Source organism: Drosophila kikkawai, chromosome 3R (assembly GCF_030179895.1).
Source record: "Drosophila kikkawai strain 14028-0561.14 chromosome 3R, DkikHiC1v2, whole genome shotgun sequence".
In the NCBI taxonomy this organism is placed as follows: Eukaryota; Metazoa; Arthropoda; class Insecta; order Diptera; family Drosophilidae; genus Drosophila; species Drosophila kikkawai.
This window is the reverse complement of record NC_091731.1, coordinates 29684599-29701151: the sequence shown is the minus strand read 5'-3', so window position 1 is coordinate 29701151 and position 16553 is coordinate 29684599. Positions and strand designations below refer to the sequence as shown.

The 16553-nt window shown below is 47.0% G+C and overlaps 3 protein-coding genes across 3 annotated transcripts; 2 read left to right on the top strand and 1 right to left on the bottom strand.

Moving 5' to 3' along the window:
* Positions 1–185: 185 nt before the first annotated feature.
* Positions 186–1473, top strand: LOC108077790 (glutathione S-transferase 1-1). Its single transcript, XM_017171290.2, has 2 exons — positions 186–336; positions 741–1473. Exon 2 carries the CDS (start codon positions 765–767, stop codon positions 1395–1397), a length of 633 nt encoding a protein of 210 aa, XP_017026779.1. The 5' UTR covers positions 186–336; positions 741–764; the 3' UTR covers positions 1398–1473.
* On the bottom strand, positions 1452–12599 carry Cad89D (cadherin 89D). Its single transcript, XM_017171289.2, has 12 exons — positions 12506–12599; positions 9564–9883; positions 8794–9503; positions 7778–8738; positions 7555–7721; positions 4050–7181; positions 3779–3847; positions 3440–3676; positions 2562–2870; positions 2308–2493; positions 1906–2115; positions 1452–1829 (listed from the first exon to the last, which is right to left on the bottom strand). Exons 1-12 carry the CDS (start codon positions 12597–12599, stop codon positions 1523–1525), a joined length of 6702 nt encoding a protein of 2233 aa, XP_017026778.2. The 3' UTR covers positions 1452–1522.
* Positions 12600–15349: 2750 nt separating this feature from the next.
* On the top strand, positions 15350–16497 carry LOC108077847 (acyl-CoA Delta-9 desaturase-like). The gene has a single exon (XM_017171377.2). The coding sequence runs from the start codon at positions 15359–15361 to the stop codon at positions 16421–16423; it is 1065 nt and encodes a 354-aa protein (XP_017026866.1). The 5' UTR covers positions 15350–15358; the 3' UTR covers positions 16424–16497.
* The last annotated feature ends 56 nt before the right edge of the window (positions 16498–16553 follow it).

Genomic DNA, 16553 nt, shown 5'->3' with positions numbered 1-16553 from the left:
CACCTGAACTAGCCTCGGGCTTACGTAAATTGTAGCTACCTAAACAATTAGTTTTCGTAAAACCAGCCACACTTTTCACTCCATTTTGATTAGTTTTTTACTCTTATACTGGCGCTCTCTTACGGCCAGTCATTTGAATCGGACAACCAAAATATTTGTCAATTATCACCTGTACTTAATTGATCCATCAGCCCACGAAAAATATTTTTTTTATTTGTTATCTTTTTGCTGTGTGCTTGTGTGTATAAAAATCGACTAAATCGCTGAGCATTATTCAGTTGTTTGTCGTGCTTCGGCGATAGAGGAGCCCCTCTTGTGCTTGTACATAAATATCTCGTAAGTTCAGCCACCGAAAGATTTTATTTTTATTATTTTTTTGCCTGCTCATTATGGCGATTATGTCACGTCAGATTCGATGGGTGCCATCTAGGAAAGTGATTAGCTATTCGCTTTTTTGATTCATCTGCTGTGACAGCTTTTGATGAATCTCAAAACAATTTCTGTAGCTTCTACAGGAACAATCTTGAAAATATTTTAAATAATTAAATTCCATATTTCTTGTTTCTGGAATGTTATCACAACTTTTTCGACTACGTTCAAGTAAAAAAAAACGTAATGGAGGGCCGCTTGAGCTTATTTTTCTAAAAATAAACTTGGTGCCAACAAAGAAAGTGATTAGCTATTCGCTGTTTTATTCATCTGCCTTATGAACTTGATGAATGGCTGTTTTTGTTTTGTAGAGATTTCGATTTCTCAGCTGCGAAATGGACTTCTACTACAGACCCGGATCTGCGCCCTGCCGCTCTGTTCTGATGACGGCCCAGGCCTTGGGCGTAGAGTTTGACAAGAAGGTGGTGATCAACACCCGTGCCGGCGAGCAGCTAAAGCCAGAGTACCTGAAGATCAATCCCCAGCACACGATCCCCACGCTGCACGACAATGGCTTCGCCCTGTGGGAATCGCGGGCTATCATGGTTTACCTGGTGCAGAAGTATGGCAAGGACGATAAGCTCTATCCCAAGGATGTCCAGAAGCAGGCGCTGATCAACCAGCGGCTGTACTTCGATATGGGCACGCTTTACAAGAGCTTTGCGGATTACTACTACCCGCAGATCTTCTTCAAGAAGCCAGCCGATCCGGAGAGCTACAAGAAGATCGAGGTGGCCTTCGAGTTCCTGAACACCTTCCTTGAGGGTCAGACCTACTCGGCTGGCGAGGATTACAGCCTGGCGGACATTGCCTTCTTGTCCACCGTTTCCACCTTCGACGTGGCCGGCTTCGACTTTAAGCGGTACTCCAACGTGGCCAAGTGGTACGAGAACGCCAAGAAGCTCACTCCCGGCTGGGAGGCCAACTGGGCCGGATGCCTCGAATTCCGCAAATACTTCGACAACTGAATCTTGTAGACTTCTTCGATTTATTGCACTGCGTTCTTGTCTCTTATTAATAAACTTCTAAGCTAGGGCTGACTAAACTAAAGATTGCACTGCGTTTCTGTTTTGCCCATTGTATGTACTAAATACTAAAACAACGAGTTCGATTTGCTAAATTCAAGCGGCCGGCGAAAAGACTGCTCCAGGTTGTGGAGCCGCTGTTCCAGGTCGTTCATGGAGTTGCGCAGGGCATGGCCCCGCGGGCGCAGCGATATCTGTGGCGAGTGCTGCATGAGGTCGTCCTTCACCCCGGAGAATGAGTGCCGCACGCAGGAGCGCTTTTCGAAGCGCGTGTTCTGGTAATGCGGATGATGGTTCTGCGGATGCTGTCGGTGCTCGCGACAATTGTGGGCCACCAAGGGCTCATCGGTCTTCAGCGAGTCCTCGTAGGTGTCACTGTCGGGAATAGATAAAAATATAAAGTTTATTTTTTTTTATATACTATATACTATTTTCCAGACTTATAATTCACCTGCTGTCTGTGTTGGGCGGATGTTGGCGCAGCTCCAAGTGAGCCTTGGCATGCCTGGGACAGAGTACCTCCGGATTTTTGCTACGCTTTGAGCCACTGTGTTGGAAGGAGTCTGGCGAGGTTTCGTACAGCTCGCGACTGCTCAGGAACTCCACCCCAGAGTCCTGGCCCGTTGAGTGCAGCGAAAACAACGAGGTTTCGTAATTATTTCTATGCCAAAAAGCAGAGTATTACTATGAGCCGTTGTTAGCTTATATAATTTAAAAAAATATTTAAATATTTACAACCCACTTTAAACCAATTAAGAAATAGTTACTCAACTTCAAAAAAAAACTGTTATTTTAAGTGGAGTACAAACCCGTTTGAACACATTTTAAAAGTAATTTATTTAGATGTACTCACAAATTGGTCACCGGCTGACAGGCGTTGTACTTGAGCACAAATGGGGTGCCACCGACGCCCACAGTGCCATCACCGGCTCCGCCTGCTCCCCCGGCTGCTGCTACTGCTGCCGCAGCAGCCTTGGCAATGGACTTGGGCAGTGGCACATCGATGTATTCCCGCTGCTGCTGCTGCTGACGCTGTTGCCTGCGGATGATCGGTGTTTTGCGAGGATGGTCGTTATTAGGAACACGTTTGACTTGAATACCACTCACTCGTTCAGGTACTGGTGGTGCTGCTGTTGCGTGGCCAAGGCCTGCTGCTGGTGATGATGATGCAACTGCTGCTCCAGCTTCTCGGTGGCGGTGGCCGTCGACTGCGTCTGCGCGGAAGAGCACACGGACTCTGGCATGAAGGCGCTAGTGGGTCGCTGGCTTCCAGTACTGCTGCCTTTGCTGCAACGCTGTGTGTGCCGCTGCTGCCGCTGGCGGCGTTGCTTCTGGCCGCGACCGGACCCGATGTCGGCGATGGTATAGGTGAGACCGGCATCCGAGGCTGAGAAATCTCGTTGCGACCAAAGGCGTCTGCAGAGGAAAAAAACGGTAAAAATCAAATTAAAAATAAAAACAAAGTATTTAAATTAGTTTCTATAAAAATGTTAATTGCCTTTTTCGTTTTTTAATAATTTTCTTCACTGTTTCTGTTCACTTGAAAGATAGAAATACATCTTGTTTTATCGCAGTGTAGGATCAAGCTGCACCTGATGAGCTGAGTTGCTATTTGAGTGGCATTCCCATTTGGGAAGATATTGCAGTTGATGTCACCTGATCTTCGTCTAATTGCCTGCACGTTTGTCGCTTCAATTGTTGCTGCTGATGTCTGTGTTTGTTGCTTTTTACCGTTATAATTTAATCGGACAGGAGAAGCCTAATGCCAGCCGGTTTCCTCGCAGACCAGCACCACCAACTTGGCCATTAGCAACAGCAACAATACCAAGAACGTCAGCAACATCAGCAACAACAACGAGTGCGATTGACTTAAGATTTATTATGTGGCCTTCAGCTTAGGCTAACACTACATCTATGGCTAACATAAAAAGGCATCTAGAGCTACAGTCTTTCGGTTGCAGTTGGCCCACTCCACTCAATCATACCGTTTCTGGCGCAGACACAGGTAACAGCAGGCGGCTATCAGTGCCCCCAGGGTGACCAGGGCCAGGAGAACCACCGTCACAAACTCCAGTCCTCCCATGAAGCTAGCTGCGGAGGCGTGCGTGGGTCTCGGTGACTGTCCAAACTCGGCCAGCTCAATAATTCGGGGCATCGGCTTAGAGCCGTCCAGTTTCTGCTGCTGCAACTGCAGTGCGTCCAGTTGGAGGCCCGCCAGGGAGCTGCAAGAGCAAGAGACCAGCCAATTCAAAGAGCATTAATTTCCGTGACAATTCTGGGTCAATCGATTTTCGTTTGGGGAAACAGGGAAGGCGAAGACTTACTCCTGAAGTTGCTCCATTTCCATAATGGAATTCGTGTGCGGATCGACGGCATAGATATAGGCATTGGTGCTGCAAAAAAAGTGGAGAGAAAGATGGAACCCGTTTAGAGGAATCTCAACTGAACTGTTTTCGAACTGGAACTATGGGCTAATTATGGAAGGAATATAGGTTATTTTAAGTTTCTTATGACATCTTTGGGTGCCTTAAAGGGAGATTACTATATATTGTTTTCCAGATCTTCCTTAAAGCCAAAACTTAAAGTAAAACTTACGCTGCCTCTAGTCCTCCGGAATACGGCTCCAGCAATCTCACTCGCACATCCTTTCCAATGGCATCGCTGAGAGCCTCCATTAGGCCGTCTATGCGGCGTTCCACCTCCACGGGAACTCCGGCCACCACCAGGCGCACCTGTTTGGACTCGTCAATGATGTACACAAATACATTGACAATGCCACTGCGTCCATCGTCTGCGCCGCTGCGATCTGTGGCTTTTACATCGAAGCCGTAGATGCGTTCGTCGCGAGGCAAATCACCCAGGAGTCTAATATTGCCCGACAGTTCGTCGATGCCGAAGAGGCGAGTGGGCTCGTTGAGCAGACGGTAGCGGATCTCGGCATTGAGACCCTCGTCCAAGTCGGTGGCCACCACCCGGGTCACCGGGTATCCAAAGCTGGCACTTTGCGGCAGAACGGCTACAATGGGTTGTCCGTTTCCCCGGAACTTGGGCGCATTATCGTTCTCATCCGTTATGTGAACCAGAATCCGACACTCGTTGGGCGAAAGACCCTCGATCCGCTCGTCCACCACAGGATAGGAGACCCTGGCGAAGTTCCTAGCCTCTCGACTTAATCGATCTGCTCGAATCCTGAGTTGGTAGCGGGCAATGTGTTCCCTATCGAAGGGCTTTAGAGCATACAACAGCATGTTCTTGGCATCGTACTCGAAGGGTGGATGGGCATCCGTTTCATCCAGACCCTCTTCCAGCCACAGGGACCAGCGATAGTTCTCGGGATTAAGGCCGGTTGTGAGGTTCAGTCGCATTACCTCGATGGGGGCTTCATTATTCTCCACGAGCTTGACCTCATAGTAGGCATGCTGGAAGATGGTCACGTTTGCCGGTGGCTCGGGTTTCGGAGTAGGCTTGGGCGGATCCGTGACTGCCTGACCCTGCAGGTTTACGATCACCACAGCTGTGGCCGATAAAGCCGGACTCCCCACATCCGAGGCTATAACCGAGACATTCAGGTGCTCATAGTCATTGTAGCCATTGATCCGGGACACCGTGGAGATGGTGCCATCTCTGGAGTCGATCTGGAAGAGGGGAGCTTGCATTTCCTGGTGTCGGATGGAGTACAGGACGAGGCCATTGCCATTGCCCACATTATCCTTGTCTATGGCGGTGAGTTGTCTCACAAAAGTGCCCGGCTGGGTACCTCTGTCCAGATATGCCTTGTACACCGGCAACATCATCGTTCTATCCGCCACATTAGGTATATACTTCACGGCCTTGGTCTGATCGTCGTAGCCAATGAACTCGGGACGATTGTCGTTGATGTCCAGGACATTCACTTCCACGTCCACACTACTGGACATCCGCTGCATCAGCGGAGCATTATCCCTGGCTATCACCTGGAAGCTAAACTTGTCCTTTAACTCCCTGTCCAGCTGTCCGCTGATTTTCAGCACTCCGGAAGCAGGTTTTATGCTAAACGGCAGCTGCAGGTCACTGAGCGTATACGTAATATTTGCATTCTCGCCAAAGTCCATGTCGATGGCCATCAGCTGACCCAGAACGCTGTCCTTGTACTCCCCCTCCGGGGTATCGAAACTGTACCAGGACTTCTTGAATGTCGGCGCATGATTATTCACATCCATTACTGTGAATCGCAGGCAGGTTGAGTCCTTGAGACCATCAATATCGGTCACTGTCAAGTTCAGCCATATTTCTATGTTTGCCGCAAGCGGATAGTTGACCGAGACCTCACCGGTGAGCTTATCGACGGCAAAGTACCGCACTCCCTGAACCCGCAGCAGTGGCATTCCCGGAGTCCTTTCCACCTGCTCGCCCCGCACCTCGTAGTGCAGCTGGGCATTCTTGCCAAAGTCCTCATCGCTGGCACTCAGCTGAAGCAGCTTAGTCCCCACCGGGGTGTCCTCGTAGATGGCAAACAAAGGGCATTTAACAGTCGTCGCACGGACCATTCGGCGCCGTGACTTAGCCCTGGCCACCACGCCCAGAGCCACACTGCCTCCCACAGAGCGCTCTCTATGCTCCGGATGCAGTCTTGGCGATCCGGGAATGTGATACGGAGGCGGTGCCAACATCATGGCAGCCGTGGCCACTGGAGCTGCCAGGCCACTGGAACTCTCCACAAAGTAGATCTCCATATCGGTGGTGTATTCGCGGATTTCCAAACGCGAGTCCTTGAACACCGAGATGCGCTCAAACATCGGTGGATTGTCGTTGACATCTGCCACTAGGATAGTAAGGTGGGCATATCCCGAGAGGCCTCCGCTATCGGCGGCTATGATCTTCAGATTGTATAGTTGCTGCTTCTCCCTATCCAAACCTCGCTTTCCCGTGTAGGTAATCCGGAAATAAGGTCCCGAGCTGAGCTTGAAGTTCGTCTGCATAAAGGTGGTGTGCAGTTCCTGGTACTTGAACTCGTCGTTCCACTGATCCGTGAGGTTAAAGATGTTGAAAGCGCCCGTTGTGGATGACATTTTGTGATGGCTGGAATTGCCTGCCAGAGCCGAGCTAACATTCACATACTCGATGCTGAACTCCTCGCTGTAATCTCCCTGCAGCTGCACTCTAAACTCCGCATTGACGCCCTCGTCGCCATCCTGGATGAGGATTGCATGGTTCATCGATAGCTCCGTGCCCACGGCGCAGTTTTCGTTGATCAGTCCCACATAGGTGAGAGCATTGAACTTGGGAGCATTGTCGTTGACGTCGTCCACCTTGATGTTCACCTGGTAGATGCCGGCGCCACTCACCAGACCCGTGCTGTATTCCACAATCACTGTCAGCTCATAGCTGGCCTGCTGCTCCCTGTCCAGACCAATAAGGGTGAGCAGAGTTCCATCCTCAGTGATTGAGATCTTGTTCACCACCTCCTGCTGGTTGGCAATGATGTAGCGAAGCTTCAGGTTTGTGTCCCCCGCCAGGCGTCTGGGCAGCCGCCGCTTGGACTTGGAGCTGCGACTCCGGTTCCGACTGCGGAATCTGCTGCCCATGGTGAGATTTCTGGAGGTTGTTCCCTCGGAGGCAGGCATTTCCCGGAAGCTGCCCAGTTCATTGTTTACCAGATTAAGACCATTCTTGTACAGCAATTGGCCAATGATTCCACCGACCACGTTTTCCTCCACATGGAAATTGATCACGTTCATGTTGATCTCCCTGAAAAAGAGATGATTAATGATGGGGATTAATTAAGTTGTGGCTTTATTCATAGATTAAAGTTAAAAAAATGGTCTTTTAATAAAGTATATATATCTTTCTTGGTTTCTATTCAACTTTTTTTTGGGAATTAATAGCTTTAAAGTTTAGTTTTCATGTAAGTAGGGAAATTAATACCATTCTCACAGTCTTTGGAAATTGTCATATATCTGCGTAGAGCCATTAAAATATTTTATAAATAAATACCTAAGCAGTTACTATTTTTGGCTTTCTTAATTATACTTTACCACTTTTCCCCGACACCCATTAAGCTTTCTAAAGCAATTAATCCAGTTTGGCCAATAGGTTTCGGGCAGGTGAAAATTATACTTACTCTATGACAGGTCTCAGTGGCACCTTCTGCTCCGGTTTGTTAACAATCCGAATGGTCAGATTGGTGATGAGCACACCTTCGTCGCTGAGTTCAGCCGGGGCGGAAATGGTGGTCAGGGGGGAAGAGCTCCGCGACATGATCAGTGATTGTGAGGAGTTGGCGAATAGCTGAGGCGAGATTCATCAGTTACATATGGCTAAGATTAGGGGTTAAGATAACTCACGTAATTGGCGACAGCCTCGAAATGGTACACCTTTCTCTTGAATTCTGACAGCTCGCGGATCACGGTGATAATGCCCGACCTCTCCTCGATGGCGAAGGGCACTCCTTCCGAGTATGTGTGCAGGAGATCGTACATGATTTCGTCCTCGTCATCGTAGATCAGAGTGGTTCGAACCTGACCCACCGAAGTGCCTAGCGGGGTATTGGCCCCCACCCAAAATTCGTAGGGAGCTCCCACAAAGTCAATGGCCTGGTCATCGATAGTGGCATACACTTCAATGGTAATCACCGCCAGCGAGAATCGTCTCTCCGAGGGATTGGTGGGCTGGTCACTGGCCTCCACAAAGACAGCGATGCGTCCCCTCCTTAAAGGTCCGCCCACGTAAATGGTTCCGTTCTTGTTGTCCAGCCGGAAGGGAATATAACCACTGCCCTTGGGGCGCTGCAACTCGTACAGCAGTTTGCCATTGGGACCCTCATCCGGATCGTTGGCCGCCACCTGACCAATCACATAGCCCGTGGGAGCGGTAATGGGCACCTTGAACTCATAGAGATTGCCATGCTCGAACTTTGGTGTATTATCGTTGGTGTCCAGCAGAGTGATCTCCACTTGTACCTTACTGGGACCCGGCACTTTGAGATGCTTGTCATCCAAATAAGAGGGATTCCTCTCCAGAGCCTCCACGTTCAACTGGATGGACCTTCGCTGCTCGCGATCCAGCAATCGATCATCCCGCACAGTAATCCAGCCCGTACGGGAATCGATGCGGAAGGCTCCAGCAGCATCCTTGGTCTCTACCAAATTGTACAGGAACTCCGAGTTCTCGCCCTGATCTCGATCCACGGCATTCACCTGCAGCACACTGAAGCCTGTGGGCAGGTTCTCCACAATGGAGATATTATAGAAATCCGCCTCGAACTCGGGAACATTGTCATTCAAATCCAGGACCTCCACTTCGATGCTAAGACAGAGTTATACTTTATTTATATATAATTATTTATTTATTTAATACTCACCGCGCTAGGGCTTTCTTAAGAGGATTGTCCTTCTGGCGCGCCTCCAGCTGCAGGACGAATGTGTTGCCCGGAAGACTCTCCTCCTCCAGATCGATTTCCTTCTGCAGGTACATGACGCCGTTGTGAGGATTCACCCGGAACAGCTGCCGCTCATTGCCCGAGATAATGTCGTACACGAGCGAGGCATTTAGAGAGTCCTGATCGAAGGCCATTATGGGCGGGGCAAAGTACAGGGGTATCCTGATGGGAACTCCAGTCATTGGGTAGAACTCATTGAGCCGAGTGCGATACACTCCCTCCGTAAACTTGGGTGGCAGATCGTCCACATCCCGCACATTAATGGTGATCGTGGTATTGGCCTGGTTGGCGGGAGTGCCTCGATCCCAGGCGAAGATGGGCAGTTTAAACTGCCGGATCCCATTATCAAAGTCCAGTTCTCGCTTCAGAATCAGCAGCGGTCGATGGGGACTCTTGAGGGCGAAGTAGGGACTGCCGTCCGCCGACAGTTGCTCCGGCACCGTGGACATGCTAAAGTGCACCTCGGAGTTGGGGGTATTTGGCTTATCGCGATCAAAGGCCTGCACCCCCTCAAAGACAATGCTCTCAATGGAGGTATTCTCATCCACATCAACCACGTAAGGCACGTTGAGAAATTCGGGCGCATTGTCGTTCACGTCCTCGATGTACACGGTGATGGACAGGTAGCTACCCTATGAGTCAAAGGAATAAGTTGGGCAATATATGTAAATGTTTTAAAAAGTATATCCTACCTCCTCGATCTTCTCTTGTTTGCCTGCGCACAGGATTCGAAACTTAAGCAGGTTCCTCGGCACATCCCTATCAACCAGCCTTTCCAGGGACCTGGCCAGCGTCACCACCAGCATGGTGGAGTTGTACTCAGTCAGGTTAAAGTACTTGTGATCGCCACTGGCATCTGCCCCCTTCAGAGAGGCCGTGGAGCGTGGAAAGGCCTGCAGACGGAGGATCTCCTTGCCCACCTGGGCGTCTTCGCGCAGCCGGATGAAGCGCACACCTTCGCTTTCCGCGGCGACGCCATCCATCGTGTGAAACGCACAGCTGCCGGAGTGGCCTGAAAAGTGGGTCGCCAGAGATTACAGATTACTATATATAGCATAGCATGTACCGTGCAGGAAAGTAAAACTTTGACAAATTGTCGCGTTGTTGTTTATTTGGGCATGCAAATTTTCGCGCACGCTGAGAATCTCTGAAAACGGAAAAGCGTGGCCGTTGCGCCAAACAACAATTGGAAAATCTGCGAAAACCGCCAAGCGAATCCCAAAAGGGGCGAGGAAGCGGTCTTGTGATGAGGGGGCGTGGCAGAACTGGCGCCATTCCGTAGCGAACCGAAAAAACTTTCTACGTTTGTCGCGTGGCCCATTCGACTGCGATTTTCATGTGCAGTTGCAACACTTTTCCACATGCATTCAACTGTCTGCCTGTCGTGGATTCTCTCCATCTCAATCTCCAGCTCTAGCTCCAACTCTAGCCTAGCTCGACCTGGCTGCAATCAGCTCTTGCAAATTATTTTCTATTGCTGCCGCTTTTGTTCCCACCCTCATGACATAATTAAGCATTTTTTGTTTGCCCATGGCTCGAGTCGCTTGTGTCCCAAAAGACATCCCCACCGAGTGCGTTCCAAGTGACAAGAAGACGCACACCAAGAGAAAATCCCCGCAATGAAGGGATGAATATTTTTATAGATAAATTAATGTGTTTATTTTGAATGTATTCCAACTCTTTTCCTTTTGCCTTTTTTTTTGGTATAAGAAATCATCAAATTGAAGTATTTAAAAAAAAATCCAAAGTTACATTACATTTATGTATTCTTTCTAAATAATTGCAATCTTTTTCTAATTTAATTATTTACTATGTTTATTCCTATTAAAAATTGTTAACATCACTACAAATTAATAAAATGAATCACAGATGTTAATAAATAAAGTCCACAAATATTATTTTCTGTGCACTTTGATTGCCATCTGTGACTCGCTGACATTTCTCCGAGCTTCATTTTTCTTTCTTTTTTTCGGAAGATCTCCTGCAGCGAGAAATTATCATTGTTTCTGCAGATTCAGATGCAGATGCAGTGAAATCTTGGCCATCGCCAAGCATCTTCTGGTGCAGATGGAGACTTTGTCTGCGGTGCCCCTTGTAGGCACTGGCTGGTTTATTGTTTTATTTGTGGCTTAGTTTTATTCCAATTTCGTTGCAGTTGCCTTCTCGCTTCTTGTTATTGCCGCAGTTGTAATTTGAGCTCGCAATTTCTATTATTTACTTGCAGTTTCTGGCTCACTTTGGTGTGAACTGTTTGCGTTGGAGGGTTTCCCCTGAGTGAAGTTTGCAACAAAAAATAAAAACTGGAATACCACCCACAATTGGTTTATATGCAGAAGAACTGGTACATAATAAATAATAACATGGAGTTTAAATTTCCAAGATATGTATACTCGTTTTAAGGTTTTAAAACTGAGCAAGGTAAAACCTCCGTTGTGATAAGATTAAAATGTAAATAATAATTTATAATTTTAACCAATTAAATTTTGCATTTGGTTTTAAAGAACGTTGTTTTGGAAATTTTATTACGACAAAAGGATAAGGATATATAATTTTTGTACCCATTCTTTTTTGAATAAATTCATAGACTAAATACTATACTCACAGATTTTTCAGGTTTTACAAAACTCTTTTTTTAGTATCCAAATAATAAAGAAACAATCAAATCTTTTCGTAACTTCACCTCTTGCTTCTCCTTTTGATTGTTTTCCTATTCATTTCCATGGATGATTTGAATGCAAATGTTTCTCAATCACTTACTGGAGGCCACATTCTAATAATTATGCAGCTCCATTCCGGTTGCACTTAACACTTTCGAGATCGGGTGGCTTTTGTAACGGTTCTTCAACTCATTTCCCACAACATAAATGTCATTCTCCTCATTGTTCTCATAAAACAGATATGTAATTCATATGCACCACTCACATGCGGCCCGAAGAACACTTTAGCACCCGATGTCTAGCGGCAATTAACTTTAACTCATTCATATTTCGCTTTAGCCCGGGCTTAGCCATCATCATCTAGAACATTAAGCTCAGGCGGTCGTCGGTCATTCCAAGTAACACAAACAAATTAAATTTTAATTAGAACATTGCGACACTTGTTGGGTTCCCAGGCGGGGCAGGGAGGTCTGGTTCTGCGAGTTCACCAAAGAGGGCAGTCACGGAGAGAGGCAGGAGCATGTTACCGAAATGGGTCAGCCTGGGAAGAGGTGGCGGCGGATGTGGGTCAGCTGTCCGTCATTGCATAAACAAATTAACAGGTTGCCTCATTGCGATACTCAATACAAATCGATTTCCTTGCACATTTTTTGGTCAACCCCTGAGGAAAAGCTGTCGCAGCAGCATTTAAATCTGAAATTTGGGTTATTTAACGGACCAGCGAGCAAACGAGCCAAACAAGTTGCCTTGCCTGCTGGTGGCGGGGACAAAACGAAAGACTTAGGCGACAAACGTGCAGGGGCAAAGCGAAAGACTGCGTCCAGCACTTGATTTACGCGAACAAACACACATTACCACTGAGACGGAGAGATTGAGTGTCTCGACACACACGCATTAGCTGGCTGATTTATGATCAAATCCAGCCCGGTCCCGCCAGCCAAAAAGGCTATAACGGCTCTCGGCCGGGTGTAACTTGCCTTGCACTTGTCCCGTTTTTGCAGCTTGGCCTACTGCAGCGAGCAGGCCACAAACGGCTACGGCCAGAACCCAGGAAAAGCTTGTATATGCCATTTCCATTTCCAAAAAATTTCACTAGGGCCAAAGGGGATTAAGATTTTCCGTATCCGTGGTATCCCGTGGAGGTTTCTATCTGTATATCGCACGCTCGCATCGCGCTCCACCGGAACAACCGACAACGCAAACACCTCGCAAGCAACTGAAGCTATCTTCACCACTGCAGGCCGAGTCGGGCCGGGCTGAGCTTAGCTGAGCTGCGATGGGACTAGTTTTTCACACACAAGAAAACGAGAAAAGCCACGACAAGTGGCTTAGAAAGAAAAGCGGCAGGTGGAGTGGGCTGCATGGACGTATCCTTGGCTTTAAAGACCCGCTGCTCTGCCCAGATCGGCAGAAAAGCGCAACAGCTGCACAGAACAAAAAGAATTGGCAATTGATAATAAATAAATTGAAGTTTAAATAATGTTCGAAGATGAATGCGTACAGAGACCTTGAAGCTAGATCAGTTTCAGTGAAATGTAACATTTACTTATTCTTTTTAGAGCTCCATTTAATCCTGTCTTTGGCTACATTTTAGTTTTAAGTGTACCCATTTCTATAGTGCGTTGCGTGCTGGCGAAAAGACAAAAGCCAGCCCAATGGATGAATGAAAGGCAGCCAGAAAGCGAGAAACAAGGAAGGAAGGTCCAATAGCGCTGGCTGAGCAAAAGCCACTCGTAAAAGTATAAACAACAAAACTTATTAACATAAGCATAAACATGCAGTTCGCTGAGGCCCCAGAGCCCTAGGCTCTTTCCACAGCGTTGATGCCCCGCTGATGGCGTTGTTGATGGCTGCTGATGCCGCAATGGAAAGCCGAGAGTCAGACAGCAAGTCAGAAATCAAAGACAAAACAAAACATATAACTCAGACAGGCAAGACAGGGCTGGACTACGACAATGAAGCGATATTCCGGGGAAGTCAATGAATCGAATGCAGTTGCAATAAAGGCGTCTTAACGGTTTGCGTTTGTGGCCAAGACGGAGATGCGCCGCAGAACCCAGCTAAAAGATATAAAGGCCCAAAGGCAGTGGAAAAATGCTAACAAGATCACCGAAGAAAGAGCGAAGAAAGGCGAAAAAATAAAGCAAAGCCAGAGCAACGTTTGCATTATGCGGCTAAATAGCTTTACATAACACCAGAGTTGAGGCGAAGACGGAGAAGAGACGGCTGACTACCACTGACCGACAGCCCAGCGCAACCTACGCAAATGTTGCACTGAACAAAAAAAATATTGCCAAAGGGAATTGCATAAAAATAACTAAAAATTATATATTTTAATAAGAATTAGAAGAAAAGTTTGCATTAATTGTTTGATTATTTACGTTTTACGTTTTTTTACTTATTATAAGTGTGTCAATTTCATATTAAAACAGAAAAAATATAAATGACAGAAAGTAAAAGTTCTATCAATCAAAAGTCTTAAGTTTATAAAACCTATTAAGAATTGAATAAACATTTTTTTTTTGAATTTTGTTAAGCAAATTGATTCCCATTTGTTTTCCGTGCTTACATCGTCAAGAGCCGAACCGAACCGAACCGAACGGAGACCGATCGAGTCAGCGGCTTGGAAAATTGGCGCGTGCGAATGCTAGCGCTTCTGGTGCTTCTGATGGTCACTTGTGGTTAGCCACTGCTCTTCGCTGGAAGAATCGATGCTAATCAGCGAGGGCTGCTCAAGAAGTCGGCCAGTGAAAGCAGGAAGACAATGAAGGCAAGTCGATATGCTAATCCATCGGCTCACCTGCCTGCGCTCACCTATCAAGTTACACATCAGTCATTGGTTTTTGGAGTGAGGCAATCGGTGTATGCATCGCTGGGCTAGCGGAGGGATTTCAAAAGTATTCAATTAATTGAAAATTTGCCTATCGTATGCCACTTTCCTCATATTGCGAATATCATCTTGAGGTAACTCATCGGTTTTTGGCCTGCAATTAATTCTCAATTATGCACGGCAATCGGTTTTGTGTGCAGTTTTGTGACGGTTTTTATTATTTTCGAGTTTTTCGACTGCAAACCGATTTCAACTTGTTTTTGGGATTTGCTGGCTTCGCTTTCCTTTCCAGTTTACGCAATGGCCAGTCAAGTGACAAAGTCATTTCACCAAAATCAATTCAAAATTCACAAATGAATGCGGAGTCACAAAACTGAATTTATTGAGTGGACTTTGTAAAATTAGCCTTTTATAGTAACTTTAAATTCAATTTACAAATTCTTGCCAGGCACACTTACCTTAAACAAATGCAAATGAAATTCAGAACCATTTGATAGACAACTAGAGGCGCGGTGCGTTAAAGGCTTAGCAAAATTGAAAAAATCATAAGTTTATATATCTCGGGACTTTAACCTTCAATCTTATTGCCTTTAAATAGAGCAATTATTAATTCTTCTCAATGAGACTACAATAAAAACACTTAAGTAAGTCTTTGTTAAATTAAATTACTTTTTCAAATCTTTTTCCATATCTTGTTTTCGAAAAATCGGAACAGAAACGCTCACATGAATACGCGAACGACTACTAACAGCGAGTCTCACTGTCTGGTTCTGTTTAGATATAGGAAGTATGCTTACAATCGAACTTTTGACTTCTTGTTATTAGGAATTAAATTAAAATAGATAATTTACAAGCGATGCAAACCTTGCGTCAATAAATTTAAATACCATGTTATGTTGTTGTGCAACAATGCATTAGGGTCTTGAACTTGCATTATAAAATGTTCCCCTGTCACGCGTTTTAATATAAAAACTGAACGCATTCTTACAAGCGTGACAGAATGACTGCGACCACAGTGAACGCCACTGGAGTGCTCTTCGAGGCGGATGCGGAGGCTTTGGATCAGGATGTGAGCCAGAAGAAGTACACCGACGGCAGGAAGTTGCAGTTGGTGTGGCGCAACATCGTGCTCTTTGCGTTGGTTCATTTGTTCTCCTTGTACGGCGTGTGGCTGCTATTCACGGAGGCCACATGGACTACGTTTCTGGCATTTCCGGTATCTGTGGCCTTCTCGATCGTCGGCATTTCCGGCGGTGCCCATCGCCTGTACGCGCATCGAACTTTTAAGGCTAAAGTGCCCCTCCAGTTGATCCTCCTGTTCCTCGACACGTTCGCCTTTCAGGATGCGGTCTACTATTGGGCGCGCGACCACCGAGTGCACCACAAGTACACGGAGACGGACGCAGATCCCTACAACTCGGAGCGCGGATGGTTTTTCTCGCACATAGGGTGGCTGTGCGTCCGGAAGCACCCGGATGTGGTGGCCAAGGGTAAAGAGATCGACCTCTCCGATTTAAAGCAAGACCGCCTCGTTATGTTCCAGAAGAAGTACTTCCTCGTGCTGATGCCGCTCATATGCTTCGTGATGCCCACTGTCCTGCCCATGTACTGCTGGGGCGAGTCGCTGAAAGTATCCTGGCATGTCCTGGCCCTGCTCCGCTGGTGCCTCAACCTTAACATTATCTGGTTGGTGAATAGCTCGGCTCACATGTTCGGCATGCGGCCATATGACAAGAAGATCAGCCCCACGGATGAGAGATTCCTCATGTTTTTGCGCATGGGCGAGGGCTATCACAACTACCACCACGTCTTCCCGTGGGATTACAAGAGCGCCGAGCTGGGTCCGTACTCTCGGGACTTCACCACGCGCTTCATCAACTTTTTCGCCTGGCTGGGATGGGCCTACGACCTGAAGAGTGTGTCACCCGATATGGTCCGCCGGCGAGTGTTGCGAACGGGAGACGGATCCCATCCCGTGTGGGGTTGGGGCGACAAGGATCTGCAAAAAGAGGACGTGGTCGACAGCACCATAACCCATCAGCGAAAAATTACGGCCGGAAGCTAGAGGGCTGCTTTTATTGTTATTGTTATTATTATTATTAAAGTATGTCCTTGAATAAAAGATCAAATTAAATGAGAGTTCTTGATCTTAAGAAAAATATTTTTATTTTTTTAATGGGATTTGGACTTTATAA

What these genes read in the sequence shown, in the direction of transcription:
- LOC108077790 (XM_017171290.2), top strand. Translation starts at nt 765, where the DNA reads ATGGACTTCTACTACAGACCCGGATCTGCGCCCTGCCGCTCTGTTCTG.
- Cad89D (XM_017171289.2), bottom strand. Translation starts at nt 12,599, where the DNA reads ATGGCATATACAAGCTTTTCCTGGGTTCTGGCCGTAGCCGTTTGTGGC. An exon ending in GAAATGGAGCAACTTCAGGA is followed by an intron (nt 3,677 to 3,778) that starts GTAAGTCTTCGC and finishes TTGCTCTTGCAG; the next exon opens with CTCCCTGGCGGGCCTCCAAC. An exon ending in CTGTGTCTGCGCCAGAAACG is followed by an intron (nt 2,871 to 3,439) that starts GTATGATTGAGT and finishes TTTCCTCTGCAG; the next exon opens with ACGCCTTTGGTCGCAACGAG.
- LOC108077847 (XM_017171377.2), top strand. Translation starts at nt 15,359, where the DNA reads ATGACTGCGACCACAGTGAACGCCACTGGAGTGCTCTTCGAGGCGGAT.